This window comes from Manacus candei, unplaced genomic scaffold (genome assembly GCF_025592945.1).
Source record: "Manacus candei isolate 608988 ecotype Guabito, Panama unplaced genomic scaffold, ASM2559294v1 h1tg000050l, whole genome shotgun sequence".
Classification (NCBI taxonomy): domain Eukaryota; kingdom Metazoa; phylum Chordata; class Aves; order Passeriformes; family Pipridae; genus Manacus; species Manacus candei.
The window spans coordinates 37,087,423-37,112,718 of record NW_026138098.1 but is presented as its reverse complement, the minus strand read 5'-3'; the positions used below and the strand labels follow the sequence as shown (position 1 = coordinate 37,112,718).

The window sequence follows — 25,296 nt, the reverse complement described above, 5'->3', positions numbered from 1 at the left end:
AAACAAGAGCCTGATGAACAGTGTGGGATTAAGATGTGGTAGAATTTCGACTCTGCCATTGGTCAAGATTAGCAAAATAAGCCATTTTTAGAAGCAATTAGAGGACTTCAAGTTTAAAATTATTTCATCTGTCAAGTGGTCACGTTGATCTGCTGATGGAAGTGAAGTGGACATCAGGCATTGCCCAACTTTTCCCCAGTGCACTCCCCAGCTGTTGTGCCAGTGCCATCAGTGTCTCTCACATTCCTGCTGTTGATGATGTTTTGCAGAGCACCAGGATGTGGCTGTTCCTGACCATTGCTTATTTACTGTGCCTTGGGGAAAAGTCAGATGCAAACCCCGAGGTCTCCATGGATGTTGTAAGTCCCGACTTCTCCCCCTTCTTTCCTGCTTGGTCAGGCAAGCTCCCTGGGCATGGTCTCTGTGTGTCTTCACCAATGTTTGATACCAGATTTTATTATCTCCCCGTTCTTCTTCATGATAAATCTTCCCAGATTTATGGCAGACATTTATGGGGAACTTCATTCCAAGTCAGCAGGTTTGGCCCACGCAGCTGCCTGAGGCTCAGAGCGTCGCTGTCACTGCTGCCCCGCTCTTCACACGCACTGCTTGCAACACCACAAGAGACAGTTCTGTACCAGACCTGCTCAGGGAGTGCGGGAAACTCCCGCCTGCCAACAGTTCCAGCTGCAGTCGTGGCAGCGCCGGTGGAAGGGCCCTTGGGAGGTCCCTGCCCCTCCCTCCCGCTGGCAGCAGCAGCACCAACACCAGCTCGGGGCAGCCACTGGTGGCTTTGCCCAGCCAAGCCCTCACAGCCTTCAGGAGAGAGACCCCCAGCCCCTCCCTGGAGACCTGTCCCACGCTGTCCTTCCCCCCTGCAGGGTGAAATCGTCCGCTACCACGGGTACCCCTACGAGGAGCACGAGGTGCTGACGGATGATGGCTACTACCTGGCCCTGCAGAGGATTCCTCACGGCAGGGGCAACCCAGGCAGCAGGAGCATCTCCCATCAAGCAGAGGCACGGGGCTCCAGCATGTTCTGTCCCCGTAAGTGTCCCAGGAAGGTCTGCCTGGTCCCTGTGCAAAGGGCACAGTCAGTGTCCAGATGTGGACCTGTGTCTCTCTCTGGGCGCGTGATTTATCAGCCTCCATTAAATGTAGAGCCCAGCCTTATTTTCCATCTTCACTGTAACAATTTCCTCTGCCCTGGCATGACCAAAGAGCCTTCTTCAAAAACACCTCTCCAGAGAGGCTGAGGACAGAGGTGGCCACCTCCCTGCACTGGTGGCACTGCCCCAGGGGGTTGCTGCCAAAGCAACACCTGGATGGGAACGGTCAGTGTTCCCAGCGGTCAGAGCAAATTATTCCTCCTCTTCTTCCTCCAGCTCCAAAGGCTGTGGTCCTCCTCCAGCACGGGCTGGTGTTGGAGGGAAGCAACTGGGTAACCAACTTGCCCAACAGCAGCCTGGGCTTCATCCTGGCCGACGCCGGCTACGACGTGTGGATCGGGAACAGCCGGGGGAACAGCTGGTCACGGAAACACAGAGAGTTTGACTTTCACCACCAGGAATACTCAGCTTACAGGTATTTGCTGCCAACCTGCAGGGTGGGCAGGTACCTGGCACCCTCAGCAGGGTTCTGCAGCTGGAGGAACAGCGCTGCTGGCAGTCACACCATCTGCCAGAGGGGAAAACAAACCGGCACCACCGGGACTCCACGGGGCTGCCCAGACCCGCCAAAGCCCTTGCCTGCTCCCAGGCAGCCAGGGCACTGCTTGCCATGCACTCCCGAGGGCAGCAGGAGTGATTTATGTCCTGTGCATGTCTCCACTGCAGCTTCCACGAGATGGCCATGTATGACCTCCCAGCCACCATCAACTACATCCTGCAGAAAACCGGGCAGGAGCAGCTGTACTACGTGGCTTACTCTCAAGGCACCACCACAGGTACTTAGGAGGAGGTCAGCCCAGTGTCACAGTTGCACCCAGTTTTGGACTGTTCTTAAAACCTTGGTCAGGGACGGTAACATCCAGGCACGTCCAAACAACAGTGGGAAAAGGGCAGGTAATAATCCCTGTTTGCTTTAACAGAACAGTTTTGAGCAGTGACAGCCCAAAATCGGTGGCAGTCCTAGCTTTTGGTGCATCCCACTGCTGCCAGAGCCCCAGGAAGAGCTCTGGGAGGTGCAGCTGGGCTGAGCACTCAAGCTGGGACTTGAAATACATCAGCAGCACAGGCTTCAGGTGAAGTCACCAACCTGCTAGAGCCACTTCTAAGGGTCTTTCTGGTGGGCTCACACACCTAGGAGTCAACAACTCCTTCAAATATAACAGGGCAGAGTCTGCTTCCTTCTCCCACACAGGTTTCATTACCTTTTCATCCATTCCTGAACTGGATCGCAAAATCAAGATGTTTTTTGCCTTGGCTCCCATCACTGTGAACTCCAACATGAAGTCACCCTTGGTGAAGGTGTTTGACCTTCCCGAGGCACTGGTTAAGGTATGTCCTCACCACATGTGAGATGTGCTAAGACATGCAGGGCTTGTCCATCCCCTCCCTCCCCCTGCCCTCTGGGTTCCCTTCACCCTGCGGGGCATTGAACAGTGTCAAACATCCCCCTGCCCAGCCCTAATCAGAGAACTATTTCTAGATATTGGGTTTGGGTCCCTTCTCCCAGGAGAAACCTCTCCTGGGAAGATCAAGGCTCTCCCAGGGCCATGGATGTTTCTGAAAAGCCAAAATGACAAAGCACAGCAAAGCTGTGGCAAGAAGTCAGCAGCTTCCAGGGCTGGGCAGGGAGGTGGGCAGCACCTGGAGGCAGAAAGCAACAGCAACCACTCTGACCAACCCTTTTGGCTTCCACAGCTTGTTTTAGGACAGACAGTGGTCTTTGATAAGGGCCACATCTTGAAGCAAGTGATCTCTGCTGTGTGCACCTACCCCATCTTTAGGAGTATTTGCCCCTTGGTCCTTTACCTGCCTGGTGGCTTTACCAGCAGCTATAATGTGGTAAGTACCCTCCAGCTTACCTTTGAAGGGATCCAGTTGCTCATTGTCTGACCAGGAGCTGTCAATTTGCTGCCTTCACATGGCATTTCACACCTTTGATGGGTAGGAACATCTGGCCACTGTGTTGGCATTTTGCCCCCCTGGACATTCATTCCATGCTCCAGGGAACCCCAGGCTTTCTCTTGCACTGAGTGATTTGTGATTTCACAGGGGTTTTAGTGACATTATGGAATGAACTTCCCTTCAATCCACCTCTAGGACTGAAGGCCATCAGGCTTTTCAGTCCACCATCCCTTAGAACAAACTTGTCCCCAGATCAGAGCCTTTCTCTGGGCTCCACTGCACCGAATGTGGACTCCTAGAAAAATCCAGGCTAGAGGCACCAGGCTGGGGGGCTCCATCCCAACCTGCTCCCACCAGGGCCAGCACTACAGTAGGTTACTTGAGGACACATCCAGGCAAGCTGGGCAGTCCCAGAGGGACCACAAGGGGAAGGGCTATTTCCTTGGGGCCAGCCAAGATTTCAAGGTCCAGACCCTGCCAAAACCTGCTCATGAGTGAAACTGGAGACAGGTCCACCCAGAGTACCAGAAGCACCAAAAGCAATAATAGCTTGCTCCTGGATGGAGTCAGAACTGGGCCACTGTTTCTCAAGGAAAGTGTTGGTGAAATTTCTTGATATTCCAAGAAGGAAACATTAGGAAGAACACACAGCTACTGCAGTGAGCTGCACTCTGTCTTTACAAATGATCCTGAGCACAAGATGTGGAGTCTTGCTTTGGTGTGAAAAGCAGACAGACTCCTAACATGGCCCAGCATCCCATGGGGAATGCTCAGCTTACTGAAGGGAGCTCTGCAGCTCTGTGTGAGTGAGACTTGTGTGGCTGCTGAGCAGGATCCGTTTTATTTCTGGGGGATTTCCCTCCATGCAGAGAATAAATATCTCCCCTGGTTTCTTGCAGAGCCGCATGGACGTGTACATGTCTCGCTACCCTGACTCAACATCCCTAAAAAACATGCTCCACTGGCGCCAGGTGAGATTTCCTGCTGCAGGAGCAGATTCCATGCAACAAGAGCCCATGTTCTCTTCTCTCAGCTGCTGAGGGCCCCTGCTCAGTGCGGGGCTTCCATCCCCCACTGCTCTCCCTGCAGAGCTGGATTTTAGAGAGACAGGGAAGCTGAACTGAAACACTGGTGCAGGTGAAGTTCCTTAGGCCATGACCCCCTGCAAAAGGTGTCCCAGAGTCTTTGGAGCTGGTAGGAGGTGGAGATGGAGCAAAGAGTGGCGATAAACCAGGACAGGAGATGCCGAGGGTCAGTAGGACAGCAAATGATCCAACTAATTATTGGAAACATGCACAGGCTCACATCTTTCTGCTGTGGGCACTGACCATGGCAGACGAAGGAAACTTGCCCACAGGTTTGATTCACGTCTCCTTTGAGGCTTTTGCTTGTACAGCAGGTTCCCTGGGGGGTTTTGGGGCCTCAGCCTCCTGACATCAGTGCTCTGCAGACAGGAGGGGTGAGCAGAGCCAGCACAGCTCAGGCTGTGCTGAGATCTTCCTGGGGACTGAGCTCTGCTCCCAGAATACAATATCAGACATAACAAAGGCTTCCTTGAGCCTGGCTGGCAGGAGGGAGCAAGGCAGCTCCCCAGTCACCCCTGTTATCCTTCTTGGGGTCCCCTCCAACACAGGGATTATAAACTTGGCTCTCCTCCTTTTCCAGCTCTATCGAACAGGGGAATTCAAGTATTATGATTATGGCAGTGACAACATGCTCCATTACAACCAGGTAAGAGAAGGCCATTCCCATTTGACAGTTTTAAAAGAGATAAAAAAAAAAAAAAGGGGGAAAGGGAAATAGTGGAAAGAAAAGATTGCAGTGGTTGAGACTGACTTTTGAGCATTGAGCAACCTGGGCTAGTGGAAAGTGTCCCTGCCCATGGCAGAGGTTTGGAAGTAGATGATCTTTCAGGTCCTTTCCAACCCAAACCATTCTGTGATTCCTTGAATTTTATGGTATTTGTGGCATTTACTTTATATGGGGAAGCAAGTTTGTGCCTTTCTTCCAAAAGAGGGTGTGTGTGATGTCACTCAGTGATGACTTTGTGACCCTGTGGTGAAAAGCACAGAGCCCAAGGCACTGTGAGGCTCCCTGGAGATAGTTCCTCTGCTCTAATTGGGCTAAGGGAGCAATGCCAAGCAGCAATCAGGAATAGGCTATACTTCCATTTGTCTTGCAGACCTCCCCTCCCTTCTATGAGCTGGAGAAGATGAAGGCCCCGCTGGCCGCGTGGTACGGGGGCAGGGACTGGATTTCAGCCCCTGAGGATGTGAACATCACCCTGCCCCGGATAACCAACCTGGCCTACAAAAAGTACATCCCTGACTTCGTCCACTTCGACTTCCTTTGGGGCAAGCAAGTGTATGAACAAGTCTACAAAGAAATGCTGGATCTCATGGAGAAGAGCTCCTAGAGCTGGAGCAGTGATGACTGGGGGCTTCTCAATGACTTCTGGGGCTTCTTTGGTTTGGAGGGGGAACAAAAAAAAGTGAAGAAACAAAAGAGGGAAAAGGCTCAATAAACTGCTACACTTGATTTGGATTGACATTACTGTGGCAAGAGGGGAAAACAAGCCAATGCCATGGTCAGGAGAGCACGCTGGATTTAGGTTCAATAGGCTGAGGTCCTTCAGAAGTTGGGCACGGCCCTTCAACCCTGAGTCTCCTGGGTGCCTCACTCATGGGGGTTTCCAGCAGCCACAAACTGCAGTGAAATTGGGCTCCTGGTGGCCTCCTCACGCTCGTGTTCCCAGCTGCCAACCCCTGGACAGGAGCTCGGTGCCTCCTGGATGCTGCTGTTTCCCAGGAGTGGGTCTGCTGGGATGGACCCACGGGGTGGGTCGAGCGATGGATCCTCCAGGAGTTGCTTTGTTCACCTTCTGGTGGCTCTTCCACGCCGAGGACCCCAACATCCCGACATTCTCTGCTTCACTTCACGGTCAGAAGGAGATGGAAGCTCTCTGCCTGGTGACAGTCAAGAGCTCTCAGGGGTTTTTCCCATGAGAACTGTCCATTTTGCTGACACAGGGAAGGTCTTTCTCAGGTTCCTGTTGATTTGGATAACACCAGCCTTGCGAAGGAGTTTTCAACCAGTTCTACCAGGAAACACCATTTTAAGCACTTCTAAGGCACAAACCCAGCTGGAAAGGCCACCTTTTGCTGCCTCTCAGGGAATACTGTTGTTTTCCTTATGTGGCAGAGAGAAGAAGAGTGTGGTGGAAGCCAGTAATGAGTCTAAATCTGTTTTCAGCCTGTGGATTAAGTTCTTAATAATACATTGATCAGGGGAGGATCTGTGAATTTACCTGTTTGTGTAACTTTATTCACAAAATATGCCTGGGAGCAAGCAGGGCAAAGGATAAGGTCCTCTTTCCACAAAGATGTTATAACAATAATAATAATAATAATAATAAATTGATAGGGTCTACTGGGCTCTGTGTGGTTGTACTGTCTTAAACCTCTGGAGAAATTCTCCCCTGTGAGGGTGGGGAGGCCCTGGCACAGGTTGCCCAGAGAAGCTGTGGCTGCCCCTGGATGCCTGGAAGTGTCCCAGGCCAGGTTGGACGGGGCTTGGAGCAACCTGGGCTGGTGGGAGGTGTCCCTGCCCATGGCAGGAGCTGAAATGAGCTGATCTTGAAGGTCCCTTCCAACCCAAGCTGTTCCAGGATTCCATGATTCTCAGAGGGGTGTCCAGCTGGGCTGGCCAAGATCCCCTGAGTGCTGCCAGGAGAGTGAGGGTTGCCAGCCACTGAGTCCCCCATATGCTCCTGGGCTCTGCTTGAGGCCCAAACCCCAACTGTTTCTTGGCCTCTCAGGTGCTTTAAGAGCCAACAGTTACATCCTCTGGTGTGAGGTGTCACTCCTGCATCTTGCTGACTTTGTGATTCAAAGACATCAGGCCACATTGCTCTGGATGTCTCTCATGGTCTTGTTTGAGCATCACAGGACTGCAACCCCTCGTGCTGCTGGGACAACAGGAAGAGAAAGAGCCCCTGAAGTCAGCTGTGTCCTCACTGCTGTCCCTCTGTGAGCAGGAGCAGGTCTTCTGCTGGTGAGTCACGTCCTCTGTGGCACCTCCTGGTGCCAGCAGTGCCTTCCTCTGTGCTCACCAGTGTGATGGGTGTTAATCATGGCCTTGCCTATCAATGCATGCCTTTGCTCTGCTGGGAGGAAAGGCTGGGAGAGCTGGGATTGTTCAGCCTGGAGAGGAGAAGCTTTGGGGTGACCCAATTGTGGTCTTCCAGGGCCTGAAGGGAGCCTGAAGAAACACAGAGAGACTATTTACAGGGGTCTGGAGTGCCAGGGCACAGGGAAATGGCTACCCACTGCCAGAGGGCCGGGATAGATGGGATGTTGGGAAGGAATTGTTCCCTGTGAGGGTGGGGAGGCCCTGGCACAGGTTGCTCAGAGAAGGTGTGGCTGCCCCTGGATCCCTGGAAGTGTCCAAGAGATGACAACTCAAGCAGAACCACTGCAGTTGTGCTACAAGGCACCAACAGCCCCGTCCCAGCATCTGCAGATACCTGGATGGAACCAGAAATCCCATCCAGTGCCACCCCTGCCATGGGCAGGGACACCTTCCACTAGCCCAGGTTGCTCCAAGCCCCGTCCAACCTGGCCTTGGACACTTCCAGGGATCCAGGGGCAGCCACAGCTTCTCTGGGCAACCTGTGCCAGGGCCTCCCCACCCTCACAGGGAAGGATTTCTCCAGAGGTTTAAGACAGTACAACCACACAGAGCCTAGTTGACCCTATCAATTTATTGGTATTATTATTATTATTATTATTATTATTATTATTATTATCATCATCATCATCATCATCATCATCATCATCATCATCATCTTCATGGAAAGAGGAGCTTATCCTTTGCCCTGCTCGCTCCCAGGCATAGTTTGTGAATAAAGTTACACAAACAGGTAAATTCACAGATCCTCCCCTGATCAATGTATTATTAAGAACTTAATCCACAGGCTGAAAACAGATTTAGACTCATTACTGGCTTCCACCAGCCTCTATTTCTCTCTCTCACTTTTGTTTTTGTAAGGAAAACAACAGTATTCCCTGAGAGGCAGCAAAAGGTGGCCTTTCCAGCTGGGTTTGTGCCTTAGAAGTGCTTAAAATGGTGTTTCCTGGTAGAACTGGTTGAAAACTCTTTTGTGTATGAGCAAGGCTGGTGTTATCCAAATCAACAGGAACCTGAGAAAGACCTTCCCTGTGTCAGCAGAATGGACAGTTCTCATGGGAAAATACCCCTGAGAGCTCTTGACTGTCACCAGGCAGAGAGCTTCCATCTCCTTCTGACCGTGAAGTGAAGCAGAGAATGTCGGGATGTTGGGGTCCTCGGCGTGGAAGAGCCACCAGAAGGTGAACAAAGCAACTCCTGGAGGATCCATCGCTCGACCCACCCCGTGGGTCCATCCCAGCAGACCCACTCCTGGGAAACAGCAGCGTCCAGGAGGCACCGAGCTCCTGTCCAGGGGTTGGCAGCTGGGAACACGAGCGTGAGGAGGCCACCAGGAGCCCAATTCCACTGCAGTTTGTGGCTGCTGGAAACCCCCGGGAGTGAGGCACCCAGGAGACTCAGGGTTGAAGGGCTGTGCCCAACTTCTGAAGGACCTCAGCCTATTGAACCTAAATCCAGCGTGCTCTCCTGACCATGGCATTGGCTTGTTTTCCCCTCTTGCCACAGTAATGTCAATCCAAATCAAGTGTAGCAGTTTATTGAGCCTTTTCCCTCTTTTGTTTCTTCACTTTTTTTTGTTCCCCCTCCAAACCAAAGAAGCCCCAGAAGTCATTGAGAAGCCCCCAGTCATCACTGCTCCAGCTCTAGGAGCTCTTCTCCATGAGATCCAGCATTTCTTTGTAGACTTGTTCATACACTTGCTTGCCCCAAAGGAAGTCGAAGTGGACGAAGTCGGGGATGTACTTTTTGTAGGCCAGGTTGGTTATCCGGGGCAGGGTGATGTTCACATCCTCAGGGGCTGAAATCCAGTCCCTGCCCCCGTACCACGCGGCCAGCGGGGCCTTCATCTTCTCCAGCTCATAGAAGGGAGGGGAGGTCTGCAAGACAAATGGAAGTATAGCCTATTCCTGATTGCTGCTTGGCATTGCTCCCTTAGCCCAATTAGAGCAGAGGAACTATCTCCAGGGAGCCTCACAGTGCCTTGGGCTCTGTGCTTTTCACCACAGGGTCACAAAGTCATCACTGAGTGACATCACACACACCCTCTTTTGGAAGAAAGGCACGAACTTGCTTCCCCATATAAAGTAAATGCCACAAATACCATAAAGTTCAAGGAATCACAGAATGGTTTGAGTTGGAAAGGACCTGAAAGATCATCTACTTCCAAACCTCTGCCATGGGCAGGGACACTTTCCACTAGCCCAGCTTGCTCAATGCTCAAAAGTCAGTCTCAACCACTGCAATATTTTCTCTCCACTATTTCCCTTTTCCCCTTTTTTTAAATCTCTTTTAAAACTGTCAAATGGGAATGGCCTTCTCTTACCTGGTTGTAATGGAGCATGTTGTCACTGCCATAATCATAATACTTGAATTCCCCTGTTCGATAGAGCTGGAAAAGGAGGAGAGCCAAGTTTATAATCCCTGTGTTGGAGGGGACCCCAAGAAGGATAACAGGGGTGACTGGGGAGCTGCCTTGCTCCCTCCTGCCAGCCAGGCTCAAGGAAGCCTTTGTTTTGTCTGATATTGTATTCTGGGAGCAGAGCTCAGTCCCCAGGAAGATCTCAGCACAGCCTGAGCTGTGCTGGCTCTGCTCACCCCTCCTGTCTGCAGAGCACTGATGTCAGGAGGCTGAGGCCCCAAAACCCCCCAGGGAACCTGCTGTACAAGCAAAAGCCTCAAAGGAGACGTGAATCAAACCTGTGGGCAAGTTTCCTTCGTCTGCCATGGTCAGTGCCCACAGCAGAAAGATGTGAGCCTGTGCATGTTTCCAATAATTAGTTGGATCATTTGCTGTCCTACTGACCCTCGGCATCTCCTGTCCTGGTTTATCACCACTCTTTGCTCCATCTCCACCTCCTACCAGCTCCAAAGACTCTGGGACACCTTTTGCTGGGGGTCATGGCCTAAGGAACTTCACCTGCACCAGTGTTCCAGTTCAGCTTCCCTGTCTCCCTCTAATCCAGCTCTGCAGGGAGAGCAGTGGGGGATGGAAGCCCTGCACTGAGCAGAGGCCCTCAGCAGCTGAGAGAAGAGAACATGGGCTCTTGTTGCATGGAATCTGCTCCTGCAGCAGGAAATCTCACCTGGCGCCAGTGGAGCACAGTTTTTAGGGATGTTGAGTCAGGGTAGCGAGACATGTACACGTCCATGCGGCTCTGCAAAAACCAGGGGAGATATTTATTCTCTGCATGGAGGGAAATCCCCCAGAAATAAAACAGATCCTGCTCAGCAGCCACACAAGTCTCACTCACACAGAGCTGCAGAGCTCCCTTCAGCAAGCTGAGCATTCCCCATGGGATGCTGGGCCATGTTAGGAGTCTGTCTGCTTTTCACACCAAAGCAAGACTCCACATCTCGTGCTCAGGATCCTTTTGCAAAGACAGAGTTCAGCTCACTGCAGTAGCTGTGTGTTCTTCCTAATGTTTCCTTCTTGGAATATTAAGAAATTTCACCAACACTTTCCTTGAGAAACAGTGGCCCAGTTCTGACTCCATCCAGGAGCAAGCTATTATTGCTTTTGGTGCTTCTGGTACTCTGGGTGGACCTGTCTCCAGTTTCACTCATGAGCAGGTTTTGGCAGGGTCTGGACCCTGAAAACTTGGCTGGCCCCAAGGAAATAGCCCTTCCCCTTGTGGTCCCTCTGGGACTGCCCAGCTTGCCTGGATGTGTCCTCAAGTAACCTACTGTAGTGCTGGCCCTGGTGGGAGCAGGTTGGGATGGAGCCCCCCAGCCTGGTGCCTCTAGCCTGGATTTTTCTAGGAGTCCACATTCGGTGCAGTGGAGCCCAGAGAAAGGCTCTGATCTGGGGACAAGTTTGTTCTAAGGGATGGTGGACTGAAAAGCCTGATGGCCTTCAGTCCTAGAGGTGGATTGAAGGGAAGTTCATTCCATAATGTCACTAAAACCCCTGTGAAATCACAAATCACTCAGTGCAAGGGAAAGCCTGGGGGCCCCTGGAGCATGGAATGAATGTCCAGGGGGGCAAAATGCCAACACAGTGGCCAGATGTTTCTACCCATCAAAGGTGTGAAAGGGAGCAAATTGACAACTCCTGGTCAGACAATGAGCAACTGGATCCCTTCAAAGGTAAGCTGGAGGGTACTCACCACATCATAGCTGCTGGTAAAGCCACCAGGCAGGTAAAGGACCAAGGGGCAAACACTCCTAAAGATGGGGTAGGTGCACACAGCAGAGATCACTTGCTTCAAGATGTGGCCCTTATCAAAGACCACTGTCTGTCCTAAAACAAGCTGTGGAAGCCAAAAGGGTTGGTCAGAGTGGTTGCTGTTGCTTTCTGCCTCCAGGTGCTGCCCACCTCCCTGCCCAGCCCTGGAAGCTGCTGACTTCTTGCCACAGCTTTGCTGTGCTTTGTCATTTTGGCTTTTCAGAAACATCCATGGCCCTGGGAGAGCCTTGATCTTCCCAGGAGAGGTTTCTCCTGGGAGAAGGGACCCAAACCCAATATCTAGAAATAGTTCTCTGATTAGGGCTGGGCAGGGGGATGTTTGACACTGTTCAATGCCCCGCAGGGTGAAGGGAACCCAGAGGGCAGGGGGAGGGAGGGGATGGACAAGCCCTGCATGTCTTAGCACATCTCACATGTGGTGAGGACATACCTTAACCAGTGCCTCGGGAAGGTCAAACACCTTCACCAAGGGTGACTTTGAGTTGGAGTTCACAGTGGTGGGAGCCAAGGCAAAAAACATCTTGATTTTGCGATCCAGTTCAGGAATGGATGAAAAGGTAATGAAACCTGTGTGGGAGAAGGAAGCAGACTCTGCCCTGTTATATTTGAAGGAGTTGTTGACTCCCAGGTGTGTGAGCCCACCAGAAAGACCCTTAGAAGTGGCTCTAGCAGGTTGGTGACTTCACCTGAAGCCTGTGCTGCTGATGTATTTCAAGTCCCAGCTTGAGTGCTCAGCCCAGCTGCACCTCCCAGAGCTCTTCCTGGGGCTCTGGCAGCAGTGGGATGCACCAAAAGCTAGGACTGCCACCGATTTTGGGCTGTCACTGCTCAAAACTGTTCTGTTAAAGCAAACAGGGATTATTACCTGCCCTTTTCCCACTGTTGTTTGGACGTGCCTGGATGTTACCGTCCCTGACCAAGGTTTTAAGAACAGTCCAAAACTGGGTGCAACTGTGACACTGGGCTGACCTCCTCCTAAGTACCTGTGGTGGTGCCTTGAGAGTAAGCCACGTAGTACAGCTGCTCCTGCCCGGTTTTCTGCAGGATGTAGTTGATGGTGGCTGGGAGGTCATACATGGCCATCTCGTGGAAGCTGCAGTGGAGACATGCACAGGACAAAATCACTCCTGCTGCCCTTGGGAGCGCATGGCAAGCAGTGCCCTGGCTGCCTGGGAGCAGGCAAGGGCTTTGGCGGGTCTGGGCAGCCCCGTGGGGTCCCGGTGGTGCCGGTTTGTTTTCCCCTCTGGCAGATGGTGTGACTGCCAGCAGCGCTGCTCCTCCAGCTGCAGAACCCTGCTGAGGGTGCCAGGTACCTGCCCACCCTGCAGGTTGGCAGCAAATACCTGTAAGCTGAGTATTCCTGGTGGTGAAAGTCAAACTCTCTGTGTTTCCGTGACCAGCTGTTCCCCCGGCTGTTCCCGATCCACACGTCGTAGCCGGCGTCGGCCAGGATGAAGCCCAGGCTGCTGTTGGGCAAGTTGGATACCCAGGTGCTTCCCTCCAACACCAGCCCGTGCTGGAGGAGGACCACAGCCTTTGGAGCTGGAGGAAGAAGAGGAGGAATCATTTGCTCTGACCGCTGGGAACACTGACCGTTCCCATCCAGGTGTTGTTTTGGCAGCAACCCCCTGGGGCAGTGCCACCAGTGCAGGGAGGTGGCCACCTCTGTCCTCAGCCTCTCTGGAGAGGTGCTTTTGAAGAAGGCTCTTTGGTCATGCCAAGGCAGAGGAAATTGTTACAGTGAAGATGGAAAATAAGGCTGGGCTCTACATTTAATGGAGGCTGATAAATCACGCGCCCAGAGAGAGACACAGGTCCACATCTGGACACTGACTGTGCCCTTTGCACGGGGACCAGGCAGACCTTCCTGGGACACTTACGGGGACAGAACATGCTGGAGCCCCGTGCCTCTGCTTGATGGGAGATGCTCCTGCTGCCTGGGTTGCCCCTGCCGTGAGGAATCCTCTGCAGGGCCAGGTAGTAGCCATCATCCGTCAGCACCTCGTGCTCCTCGTAGGGGTACCCGTGGTAGCGGACGATTTCACCCTGCAGGGGGGAAGGACAGCGTGGGACAGGTCTCCAGGGAGGGGCTGGGGGTCTCTCTCCTGAAGGCTGTGAGGGCTTGGCTGGGCAAAGCCACCAGTGGCTGCCCCGAGCTGGTGTTGGTGCTGCTGCTGCCGGCGGGAGGGAGGGGCAGGGACCTCCCAAGGGCCCTTCCACCGGCGCTGCCACGACTGCAGCTGGAACTGTTGGCAGGCGGGAGTTTCCTGCACTCCCTGAGCAGGTCTGGTACAGAACTGTCTCTTGTGGTGTTGCAAGCAGTGCGTGTGAAGAGCGGGGCAGCAGTGACAGTGACGCTCTGAGCCTCAGACAGCTGCGTGGGCCAAACCTGCTGACTTGGAATGAAGTTCCCCATAAATGTCTGCCATAAATCTGGGAAGATTTATCATGAAGAAGAACGGGAAGATAATAAAATCTGGTATCAAACATTGGTGAAGACACACAGAGACCATGCCCAGGGAGCTTGCCTGACCAAGCAGGAAAGAAGGGGGAGAAGTCGGGACTTACAACATCCATGGAGACCTCGGGGTTTGCATCTGACTTTTCCCCAAGGCACAGTAAATAAGCAATGGTCAGGAACAGCCACATCCTGGTGCTCTGCAAAGCATCATCAACAGCAGGAATGTGAGAGACACTGATGGCACTGGCACTGACCCCACTCTGGGGAAAGGAGGGTTCCCCACCACCCTCCTTCCCTGCACCCCCTGGGCCGCGATTTGGGGCCAAGACCCTTCACTGTCCCTGCCGACATCCCTGGGCTGCAGCAGGACCCTCCTTCCCCGCATCCTTCCCGGGATGCTCCTGAGGAGAACACGGGTCTCCGGGACGGGCGGGCAGAGGGGGGGGGCACGGCAGGGAGGCAGCCACGCACTCTCCCAGCCCAGCTCGGCCCCGGGGCTCTGCACTCAGGACTTTCAGACTGAGCCTTTAGAAGAAGCAAGGAGAGACAGAAAGCATTTTTGTGGCGCAACGTCAGGAGGAGAGAATGCAAATTCCAGGGAAGAGCCTTGCCTGGGATGGCCCTTTCCTCCCAACAGCAAACCTGCAGAAATACTCCCTCAGTGAAGCGTCGCTCAGCTCAGCAGGGCTGGAGAGCCCCCGGTGAGCTCCGAGAGGTGCAGCGGGGTGAAACCTCTGCCAGCACCTGCCCCCGAGCGCTCCCACTGCCCCTCCCGCAGCACAAACCACATTCCCTTGCAAAAGGGCTCTGGGGAAGCCCCGCTGTCCCACCCTACTGCCTACAGCTCCCCGCAGCTCTCTCCTGCCGTGCCCAGGGACAGCCCCTCGCTGGCAGCCCGTGCCAAGGCAGGGGCACCCGCCGAGGAGGGATGGATGGATTGATTGATTGATTGATTGATTACCTGTGGCGGTGCAGGGGCTGCAGCAGGAGAGGTCTGGGTGTCTCTTCTCCCGATGTCCACCCCGCAGAAGGTCCCTGCTGCCCGTCCACTCTGCTCTCGCCCAGCGCTCACCGGGCTGATATTCCCTCTGCTCCGCGGATTCGGGAGCGTCACGGGTCACCACTCCCTCTAATCCTTCCTCCCACGAGGATGTAATTTACCTGAGGGCTGGAGTCTGCTCCGGCAGGAGACAGCCCGCCCACCTGGGCTTGCTTGGGAATATTTTCGTGGCGCTGCAGAAGAGCTGAGAGCTGGAACAAATTGGTTCTTTCCACTTGATGGAGTCATTTGGTGTCACCCATGACCTCTGTGAACTGCAGGACATGGAGCCTCTGGACTCTCCACCTGCACTGGGAGTGGTGTTGGTGCCTGGGACTGGTGCTGGTGTACAGGGCTGATGTGCACAGGGCTGGTGTTGGTGCTTGGAGCTGTGGGGTGCTCAGGGTGCTCTGGGGTGCCTGGGACCAGCCTAGCTCATCCCAACAAGCTCCTGTGGGTAAGCCATCCAGCTCTTTTTGGCTCTTCTCACTGCCTCCTGGCTTGTAATGAGCCACTGCCTGAAAATGCAGAACTTCCCAGTCCCCACAGTGACTTCAGGGGGTGCTCTTGAAAAAATAAAAAATAAATCCATCCCCGGGGAGGGAAGAAGCTGGGGACAAAGCCTTCACCTCTTCCCAGACTTCACTGCTTCCCAGCAGGTAGTGCCTTTGGCCAGGAGCTGCCTGATGCCCCAGGAGGTCCCTGCAGGGTGGGTGAGAGGTGGCACGGGCTGTGGGTGTCATTTTTGGCAGCGCTGCCTTCGCTGCCTTCCATCCATTTATTGATCAAGGCAACCCCAGATGATTCCACAACGTTTAAGCTCCAAGCATAAATCAATTTACTGCCCTGTTTCCTTCCCAAAGACACCTCTTCATCCCTTGGTTAGCCTTTAAGAGCAGATGGGAAACAAGTACCAGTGCCATTGGGAGCAGGGTGCTTCCAGAACCTGCTTTAGAACTTCCAGAACTTCACCCAAGTGCTTTGATGGGAGACTGACAAGGAATGAAGAGAATGCAAACACTGCACCAGACAATTGCAGAAGTGGCAGAAACTTCTAACCTGAACAGGAAGAGACTAAAGCCTGAACTTCTTAGGAATTTTCAGAAGTTAAAAGTATTTTTCAACTACATTTCAATAATGGCAGGTGGGGACGTGGCTTAGTGACAAACACAGGGGTGCCACAGTAAAGGTTGGACCTGATGATCTTGGAGATCTCTTGCAACTTCAACAATTCTAGGACTCCAGTTTCTTGCAGCCTTCTCAGAAGCCTGTTGGGGAAAAGATTTGGGTGTTAATTTGCAAAGACAGCAAGGTCTTCCTGCCTTTGCCCTGATAGCCATGGCATGAGCCCAGTGCAGTGCTGGAAGAATGCTGCTCCAGGGCACAGCCCTGCTGGGAGCAACTCATCCCCCAGACAAAGATGTCATTACAACCCTACCAAGTGAGGCAGGTAATCACTGTCAATGCAGAGAGATCCTATCTCACCCACAGCCTCCTTCTGGCACCCTGAGGTTACCTCACCCTGTCCTGTTCTGCTCTGTGGTCAGTTCTAGAAAGCAAAACCCCTTCAGAGATGACAACTCAAGCAGAACCACTGCAGTTGTGCTACAAGGCACCAACAGCCCCGTCCCAGCATCTGCAGACACCTGGATGGAACCATAAATCCCATCCAGTGCCACCCCTGCCATGGGCAGGGACACCTTCCACCAGCCCAGTTCCCCTGTTACCTGAGTCTGACGGAGAGAGAGCAGAGCAGGAGCTGAGCCTTCACCAAGGTGTCCTCAGACCTTTCCAACATGCAGATCCCATGGCTCTAGCAGTGGGATGGAGGTTCTCCAGCGAGGATCCAGCACATCTGCTGGGGCTTTGTGCACCATCCCCACTCCCTCACCCTTCTCTGCACCAGTCCCAGCTGGTATCTCACTACCAGGGGTACTCCCCTTGTCTCCCAGAGTACTGGTAAAATGGGGCTGGGAGCCCCCCAGGATGACCCCAGTTCAGACTATTAAGGCATGAACAAATCAGAAAAAGAATTCTGAGTCGAGCTCATTCCAAATGTTTTAAAAGTCATTTTATTTTCCTCCTGTAACAACAAACGCCCACTGAGGGGGAGGGAAAGAGGAGGGGATTACTTGAAAGCAGCCACAGGGTGAACCAGTGCTGCTGTTAGCACAGGAGCGGTGCGAGCACGTCGAACATCCACCACGTGTGGGTGGGGAGCTGCCGTGCAGAGGGACCTGGAGCGGCTGGTTGGCAGCAGCTCAACGTGGGGCAGCAGAGAGCAGAGTGCCCGGGCAGCAAGGGGGAAAACCTCACCCTGGGCTGCACCAAACACAGCACAACCAGCCGGGCACTTCTGTGCCCCGAGCTGCTTTAGCTTCAGGCGCTCTTTCCGAAATTTCTCTGCGCTTCAGCTGGCTGCTGTTTGGTCGTGCAGGCACCGAGGTCTTGGAGCGATCCTTGTCCATGGGATGGTGCTCTCTGAAGGAAATGGGAAAGCCTGGGCGGCAGAGGGTGCTGTCAAAGTGCTGGTGAGGGAGATGGTCTCTTGCCCAAACCCTCATGGAAGGTGTTGGGGTTTGACATATTTAAAAAAAACACAACAAGACAACACAATTGTCCACCTCTTGAGGTGGTTCTTTAGCCTGGCCACCCAGGGCAGGAGCTCTGTGGGGATGGAGCCCTCTGTGCTGGGAGGATGGGAGAGGGCAGCCTGTCCGGGTCCAGCCCTGTCACCATCCATGCTGGGGACAGTGACACCATGTCTGTGCTGCTTTGTCGGGGTGAGAGGGGGGTTTTAGTTGCATTGGTGTAATTTCAGGCCCTGTGAGGTTGTCCCTAATGGGGGCCAAGGCTGGACCACAGACTCGCAGAGGCTGCTGCCAGTCAGCATCACCACCATGCCCTGGCTGGCTTTGCATTTCTTCTCTCTGCAGTTGTGGAGGAGCAGGAGGGGGAGAAACAAGCCCCTCCATAAATCCCCTGTATTTTCCAGCTGATTATAAGGGGTTTTGTTGTTCTTTGTGATGCAGAGCTGGTGAGACATTTCTTTTTGTGTGTGCATGGGTGCTGTTGAGTTTGATTTAGCAAGAAACTTGAGCTCAGGTTTTTCTGGTTTGTGTGAGTGGAGCAGAGTGTAAAGTCTGCTACTGAAAAAAAAGCCCCACCCAACCCCCAAGCCCCCAGGGCACTCATGTCTTTGGTCTGCTTTCCTCCTTCGTCACCAGGGGGAGAAGCAAAGCTCTGTGCAGCCTGTGCTGAGCTCTGTCCCTACCTGATCATTTTACTGCTCGCATGACTGAACCCCTCCCAACCCTCCCTCTGAGGCTATTTTGCAAACCACCACAGGTCATCAGCAGGGTGGAAAGCACACCTTGGCTTCAAGGAGGAGCAATTGTCCCTTGGATGCTGAGCTGAGTGGTTAAAGAGGGAGGTGTGGCCCTGGTGTGCTGCGTCCAGCCCTGGAGTCCCCTGGTGTGACAGGCAGGCAGCTGGAATTCCTCTGCAGAGGAATGCCAAAAATGCAGCTCCCAGCTGGAGGACACCACAAGACCTGTGCTGCTGCTGGTGATGGGGATGTTGCCCAGCAGCTCACCTGCCTTTTTAGGATGTGGGACTTTGCTGCTGAGCTCCCTGGGATCTGGGATGCTGTGTGTGGATCACTGGGCAGGGGAGGAGCATTGGGCAGTGTGACTGGAGAGGGACTGGGCTTTCAGGTGTTGATGGATGAGTCCCAACCCCTCCATGTGTCTTTATAAGCCAGGAGGATGGGTTTGCTCAGTGCCACCAACCCCGCTGACGGCACGGATGGGCCTGGAGCAGCAGGTAGGTCGAGGTGCAGTGCCTGCTCTCCTTCTGGCCCGGGCTGCTGCTGAAAGAAAGGATCCCAACCGAGCCAAGAGGCTTTATTATCCCTCCAGCTGCTCATTTATGCATGGAGAACTTGAGCACTGTGGTCACCATCACAGTTAAAGGGTCTGCTTCGCAGCTCTGCATCTGAGCTTCTCGCTTTTTTTGCAGGCATGAGCTCTGGTGCTTCCCAGCGAGCTGAGGGGGTGCTGTGAGTCCTCCTGGATGTGGTTAGACATTTTCCTGGGTCTTTATCCATATTGGCTGTGTGAGGGGGATGTTGGCTGGGCTGGATCACTCAGGGCTGATGCATGGGGAAGGGCAGCTCTGAGGAGGAGCAGAGACCATCTCTGTCCTGCTTGCCCATGCCCGGGGAGCTGCAGCAGAGCAGCAGTTTGTCACTGGTGGTTGTGGGTTTGGATGGTGGGATGTGTTGCAGCCTCCCTCCCATCTGTCATTTGGGCTTCTCTTTATGTGTTCCTACCCTGTGTTCACCCCCCAGCCCCGGGGTCTGTTAGTGCTTGCTGAGTGCCACAGGAATGCACAGTGACTAATCCTTCCCTCTTTGCCACAAGGGCTTTAATCCCTTGGGATACCAGGAGGAGTTGCTTCTGTAACTGCTGACTGTTCATCTCTCAGTGACCACTCTCTGGAATCCGTGGTATTTGTGGCACAGCTTGTGGCCACCGTGGTGTGCCACCACAACACCTGGGTGACACTGGGGTGGGCAGCAGAGCCTCCAGCATGGTGGTGGTGACCTCCAAGACATGTGGGAAGTCTTAGTGCCACAGCTCAGGAGCTGGCTGAGAGGGCGTTTGGAGCAGGAAATTCTCATCACAAAATGTGCACGAGCCACAGAAACCACAGGCCTGTGGGCTGTTGCTGGTCATGGAGCAGTGGATGGTCCTCTTGCATGTGGTGGAGTGCAGGGCTGGCTGCAGATGGAAGGGAGATGGACTGTAGGGGCAGAACTTGGCAAGGATTGGACCCCTTTCTGGACAGGGGACAGGGAAAGGCTGCTCCAGTTGGCTCCAGCCCAGCCATGGCTTTTTTAAGGGGACTTCTGCAGACTTCTGGTCCAACTTCCTACTCAGAGCAGGACCACCTCCAGTGCTGCTCAGGCCAGCCCTGGTTTTATCCAGCCAAGTTGCAGACCCAAGGGAAAGAAGCTCTTTCCCAAGTGACAAGCTCAACAAGAAAACACAACAGGTATGAAACTCTGTGTGGGTTTTGCAACAAGAAAACAGCCCTGAGAAGCATCTTGTCATATCTGGCCTCTCCTAATTCCTGTGGAGGCTTGGCTTCTCGGTCCCCAGTAATCCACTTGCTTACTGGAGTGGCTATTTCAGTAGTTTGGCCGGTCTCTGATGTCCCCAGGCCTGGCCTGCAATGTCTTGCCTGTGTCTGTGTGCAACTAAGCTGGGTGAGATTCAGCTACTGTAACTCCTGCCTGCCTGCTGCCCTTCCCACCTTCCTTCCACATGCAGCTGGAGGGGCTGCAGGACTAAAAGCATCTTAAAGTGGTGATTTGCACCAACAGGTCCAATCTGTAGTTGTGGATGCTGGTGTTGGGCAACTGGACAGGGCAAGAGGATGTCTGGTTCAGCAATGTGGTTTGTCTACAGGGTCACAGAACAATCTGTCCTCTCCTTCCTTCAACCATCCCAGCAGTGGAACCCCAGGATATCCTCTCCTCATGGAGATGTAGGCACTGTCATGTTGATGGTGGACTTGAACACAGAGCAAGACTTGAGTTGGCACTTTGTTTTCCTGTCATAGTGAGATTTTTTTCCATGCCCCACATACAGTGGGTAGGTGTTGCCATTTTGCTGAGCAACCCAGGAAAAGCTTTCCATGCTGTGAGGATGCTGGGAAAATGCTCCCAGACAACTCCTCTGGGAGAGAAGGAGTTATCTTTAGCTCCTGCAACAGCATCATAGGGAAATGGACTTTGCTGGATCTGTCCTGAAGTCTGGAACCTCTTGGGCTGGTGTGCTGGGGATGGCAGGGCACACCAGGAGCATATGGCAAAGAGCTGTAAACCACCCAGGGCAGGGATGGAGCAGGGAGGCTCTGGCAGAATGGATCTCTGACACAACCCCTCCCTGCTTGAGGGATGATGCTTCCCCTGAAATGCATCCCCTGAAAGCACCCCTGTGCTTTTCCCAGTGGGGGGGTGGCAGGAGGCTGCTTGTCCCCCACTGCAGTTGCAGCTGGACTAGGTGGGAATGGTCAGCAAGAGGCTCGGAATGGGTTCCTGACTGCACAGGGGGTTGGAAACACCTGCCCCACGTTGCAGCATGGGGCTGCTGGATGCTGGAGCTGCACAGAGTTCCCTCGTGCTGCCAGTGCCCCCCCTGCTCATGCCAACCCCATCGTCCCCCAGGTGCTGCGGAGAGGGGAGATGTGGCTGCTGCTGGTGGCCCTGTGCCTGTCCCAGGGCCTGGGCGGTGCCATCCCAGTCACTGAAGAACTCCACAACCCCGAGAGGTTCATGAACATTGTAAGTGCTGGGAGGGCAAACACACCCCTGCGGAACCCAGGCTTCCCCAGAGCCCTTCCTGAGGGACCAGCTGGGCTCACCCCATCCCTGTTCCTGACATCTGGGGATCTGGGGGCGTCAAAAGTGTCCTGTATTTGCATGGGTGTCGCTACTTCATGCCCTCAGCGTGAGCTTGGTCTCTCCCTGCTCTTCCTTTAGTGCAGAGGGACCTTCAGACAGCGGGTGGCCGGAGCGGGTCAAACTGAGGTCAGGCGTGGGATGGTGGCTCACCCTCTCCCCCTGCACCATTGTCCCTGCAGAGCCAGAAGATCCGTTTCCAGGGCTATCCCAGTGAGGAGTACGAGGTGACGACTGAGGACGGCTACATCCTCAGCCTCAACAGGATCCCCCACGGCAGAGCGGGTGCTGGGCACTCAGGTGGGCACCGAGGGTGAAGCAGCTGTGACCCTGCCAGAGACGAGGCAGCGTGCAAGGGCAGCCAGTGGGACTGCCCCTGCCTTCACAGGGGGTTTTGGCAGCTAGAAGAGGCACGAGAAGTGTTTGCCCAGCTGCCCTGAGCTGTCCCTTGGGATGCAGGAGCTCAGCATCCAGGAAGGGGCAACGTGACCCAGTGAGCCCCAGCGCCTCCTTCCCTGCAGCAAACCCCATGTCCTGGTCCAGTGTTCCCTGAGAGCTCGGGGCCTGGGATGGCAAAAGCCCTTCCAACAAAAAAAGCACCAGCAGAGCCAGGGAAATGATGGGATTGGGGAATGTTTAACGTGCAGCCTGTGGAAAATAACATCAAGATGCACAGGGGTGTTTTATTTCCATAGGGGAAAGGCATCTTCTTCTCTCAACTACCTGCTACCTCCTTTTCCAGCACCCAGGACACCCGTGTTGATCGTGCACGGGTTCTCTTTGGACGGTGGTGACTGGGTGGACAACCTTCCCGACAACACCCTGGCCTTCATCCTGGCAGACGCGGGATACGACGTCTGGATCGGGAACAACCGGGGCAACAGCTGGTCCCGCAGGCACCTCTACCTTTCTGTCCACCAGGAGAAGTTTTGGGATTTCAGGTGAGGAGGCCACCAAGGACAGGGCTGGGATGCTGGGAGATGGGTGTCTCCTCCAGCCTCTCCCCTTGCTCCCCAGCTTCCATGAGATGGCCATCTACGATCTCCCAGCCATGGTGGGCTTCATCATCATGCAAACCGAGCAGCAGAAACTGTTCTACGTGGGCCACGCTCAGGGCAGCTCCCTGGGTGAGTGAGGAGGAGGAGGAGGAGTGGATGGGGGGTGGGAGTGGGGCACGGGGATGCCATGGGAGAGGGGCACCAATGCCCACCCCAAACTGGACACTACTGGGAACGGGGCTGCACTGGCCCGTGCAGCCGCTTTCCCCGCCTGCCTTCTCGGTCCTCCTGCACGGGAGAGGTTTGCCACGTCTTGCCCATCTACCCTGGGCTGTGCTTACACCCAGGAGCACATTTTGTTCAGACTCTACACCTCAGGCAGGGTGTCTGGGACGAGCTGGGGTTGCTGTTGTGATCTCTTGCTGCTTCCCAGGTTTCATAGCGTTTTCCAGCCTGCCACACCTGGGAGAGAAGATCAAACTCTTCTTTGCTCTGACTCCTGGCTACACCTTGCAGCACATCAAAGGGCCTGTGTTAAAGACAGCACATCTACCAGATGAGGTCCTGAAGGTACGTGAGGTGTTTGTGTGTTATTACTCCCAAAATCCAGGACTTCTGGCAACTCATACCCCCCCCTGCATTGCCACTGTGCACCGATGCCATGCCTGCGGCGGGCGTTGCAGATCCCAACATCACTCCTAACATTTCCTTGCGCTCTTGCAGCTAATATTTGGGACCAAGGAGCTGAGCCTGGTGAGCAGGAAGGACAGAGCCTTCTTTGCTGAGAAGTGCAGCAAACATCCAGTGGATGATGTCTGTGAAAATGAGATCTTCCTTGTCGGCGGGTACAACAAGAAGAACTTGAACATGGTGGGTGCATCAGGCTCTCCAGTCACAGTCACCTCCAGTTGTCCTGGACACCTGGAGATAGTTAATGAGCTACAAAAATGAGCATAAAACCCCAAAATAAGGTGCGAAAGGCAGCACTTATTTGGAGATTTCTTGCAGTGGTGTTGGAGTGTTAAACCTGGTGGAGTCTTTGGTAAGAAAGAATCACTTGTGGTCATGTCTCTAAGGGAAGGGTAACCCCTGCCTCATTTTCTGCTGACGTGCAACAAATTTACAGAAGAAAATAATCAAAAAATGACTGGATCAGTTTTATTTCCATTCTGAAGTGTCGGTTAACTGCTTTACCTTCAAAAGCCACTCCAAGCTCTTAACAGAATAAAGCTGCTGAAGAATAAAGTGCATATAACTTTTATATTGAAGTTATAAGATGGAATGGTTGGGGTTTTTTTGCCTAGATAGATTTTCATCATTCCCAGCTCATTTAGGAAATACTCTCTTTTTCCTACAGAGCCGACTGGATGTATACCTAGCTCATTTTCCAGACTATACATCAGTAAAAACTCTTCTCCACTGGGGACAGGTAGGGACTCTGACTTTATAACTACTGAGACCAATGCTTTTTCCTTTAATCTGTGAATATCATATTTTCAAATTCTGCTGGAGACAGGTAAGGAGGTAGAATCGAAGTCAATACATAAAAGGGGTTTTTAAGTTGCTGCACCAAGGTGTCTCAAAAGCCACAGCTGCCCAGGTGGGGCTGATCCAGGGCATTACCTGCACAGGGTTAACCTTTGCCTCTGCCCTCCAGACTGCCAAAAGCGGGGAGTTCAAGCAGTTTGACTACGGGCTCCTGAAGAACGAGGAGAAGTACAACCAGGTAAATGGGCACTTGTGGAAGGAGAAGGGAAAGGGACCTGAGGGTCGAGTTGGCTCTGAGTCAGCAGTGCCCTGGCAGCCAGGAGGGCCAACCCTGTCCTGGGGGCATCAGGGAGGGGATTGTCCTGCTCTGCTCTGCCCTGGGGCGGCCTCACCTCAACATTGGGGCAGTCTGGGGGGACACAATGGAAGGGAGAGACTGAGCCACTGGAGAGTGTCCAAAGGAGGGACATGAAGATGGTGAAGGGCTTTGAGGGGAAGCCGTGTGAGGACACTGAGGGCACTTGGTGTGTTCAGCTGGAGCAGAGGAGACTGAGGGGAGAGCTCACTGCAGGTACAACTGCCTGGGCAGGGGCAGAGGAGGGGCAGGGACTGAGCTCTGCTCTGGGGGGACCAGGGACAGCAGCCAGGGAATGGCTGGAGCTGTGCCAGGGCAGGCTCAGGTTGGATCTCAGGCAAAGGTTCTTCCCCCAGAGGGTGGTTGGCACTGCCCAGGCTCCCCAGGGCAGTGGGCACAGCTCCAGGAGGGTTTGGCTGATCCTCTGGGGCACAGGGGGTGACTCTTGGGGAGGGTCCTGTGCAGGGCTGAGGGTTGGACTGGATGACCCTTGTGGGTCCCTCCCAGCTCAGCTGATCTGTGATTCGTGCTGTTTGTGCCACAAATAACCGGCGTGTTTCCCCTCCCAGTCGTCCCCACCCCGGTACAGGATAGAGGACATGACGGTGCCGGTGGCCCTGTGGAGCGGGGGGCAGGACTGGGTGAATCCCCCCCGGGAGATCCACCGCCTGCTCCGCCGCCTCACCAGCGTCGTCCGGCACGAGCAGTTCCCTGAGTGGAACCACTTCGACTACCACTGGGGCCTGGACGCCCCGCAGCGCCTCTACAGCCAGATGCTCTCCCTCATGGGCCAGTACTCATGAGTGTCCCATGTGCTGCCCAGATGCTCTCCCTCATGGGCCAGTACTCATGAGTGTCCCATGTGCTGCCCCCAGGGTGGAGCGGCCGCCCCGCTCCCACGTGCCTGAGGGCACAGGGTTGCTGTGAGGGAAGCCACGCTGCTCTTCCCTCCTGACCAATGTCTCCTATCGCCCTGTTCCACGCTGATTTAAAGCCTTAAATGCAATGATGTGGTTTCTGCCCACCCTCTGTGACTATAAG

The 25,296-nt window shown here is 54.0% G+C and overlaps 3 protein-coding genes across 3 annotated transcripts; 2 read left to right on the top strand and 1 right to left on the bottom strand.

The window, feature by feature from the left end:
• Nucleotides 1–278: 278 nt before the first annotated feature.
• On the top strand, nucleotides 279–5,794 carry LOC127476633 (lysosomal acid lipase/cholesteryl ester hydrolase-like). Its single transcript, XM_051799769.1, has 9 exons — nucleotides 279–359; nucleotides 882–1,047; nucleotides 1,386–1,584; nucleotides 1,836–1,945; nucleotides 2,362–2,498; nucleotides 2,865–3,008; nucleotides 3,971–4,042; nucleotides 4,737–4,802; nucleotides 5,254–5,794. The coding sequence occupies exons 1-9, from the start codon at nucleotides 279–281 to the stop codon at nucleotides 5,485–5,487; spliced, it is 1,209 nt and encodes a 402-aa protein (XP_051655729.1). The 3' UTR covers nucleotides 5,488–5,794.
• Nucleotides 5,795–8,161: 2,367 nt separating this feature from the next.
• Nucleotides 8,162–14,094, bottom strand: LOC127476605 (lysosomal acid lipase/cholesteryl ester hydrolase-like). Its single transcript, XM_051799711.1, has 9 exons — nucleotides 14,014–14,094; nucleotides 13,326–13,491; nucleotides 12,789–12,987; nucleotides 12,429–12,538; nucleotides 11,876–12,012; nucleotides 11,366–11,509; nucleotides 10,343–10,414; nucleotides 9,583–9,648; nucleotides 8,162–9,136 (listed from the first exon to the last, which is right to left on the bottom strand). The coding sequence occupies exons 1-9, from the start codon at nucleotides 14,092–14,094 to the stop codon at nucleotides 8,903–8,905; spliced, it is 1,209 nt and encodes a 402-aa protein (XP_051655671.1). The 3' UTR covers nucleotides 8,162–8,902.
• Nucleotides 14,095–21,198: 7,104 nt separating this feature from the next.
• LOC127476608 (lipase member M-like) lies at nucleotides 21,199–25,058 on the top strand. Its single transcript, XM_051799724.1, has 9 exons — nucleotides 21,199–21,297; nucleotides 21,597–21,714; nucleotides 22,157–22,355; nucleotides 22,432–22,541; nucleotides 22,846–22,982; nucleotides 23,136–23,282; nucleotides 23,770–23,841; nucleotides 24,070–24,138; nucleotides 24,825–25,058. The coding sequence occupies exons 1-9, from the start codon at nucleotides 21,199–21,201 to the stop codon at nucleotides 25,056–25,058; spliced, it is 1,185 nt and encodes a 394-aa protein (XP_051655684.1).
• Nucleotides 25,059–25,296: the final 238 nt, after the last annotated feature.

Bases quoted from the DNA above. Each gene is read 5' to 3' on its own strand.
- LOC127476605 (XM_051799711.1), bottom strand. From the start codon at position 14,094: ATGTGGCTGTTCCTGACCATTGCTTATTTACTGTGCCTTGGGGAAAAG. The intron at 12,013-12,428 runs GTACTTAGGAGG...TCTCCCACACAG, and splicing joins CTCTCAAGGCACCACCACAG to GTTTCATTACCTTTTCATCC. The intron at 9,137-9,582 runs GTAAGAGAAGGC...TTTGTCTTGCAG, and splicing joins ACATGCTCCATTACAACCAG to ACCTCCCCTCCCTTCTATGA.
- LOC127476608 (XM_051799724.1), top strand. From the start codon at position 21,199: ATGTGGCTGCTGCTGGTGGCCCTGTGCCTGTCCCAGGGCCTGGGCGGT. The intron at 21,715-22,156 runs GTGGGCACCGAG...CTCCTTTTCCAG, and splicing joins AGCGGGTGCTGGGCACTCAG to CACCCAGGACACCCGTGTTG. The intron at 24,139-24,824 runs GTAAATGGGCAC...TTCCCCTCCCAG, and splicing joins ACGAGGAGAAGTACAACCAG to TCGTCCCCACCCCGGTACAG.
- LOC127476633 (XM_051799769.1), top strand. From the start codon at position 279: ATGTGGCTGTTCCTGACCATTGCTTATTTACTGTGCCTTGGGGAAAAG. The intron at 1,048-1,385 runs GTAAGTGTCCCA...TTCTTCCTCCAG, and splicing joins CTCCAGCATGTTCTGTCCCC to CTCCAAAGGCTGTGGTCCTC. The intron at 4,043-4,736 runs GTGAGATTTCCT...CTCCTTTTCCAG, and splicing joins ACATGCTCCACTGGCGCCAG to CTCTATCGAACAGGGGAATT.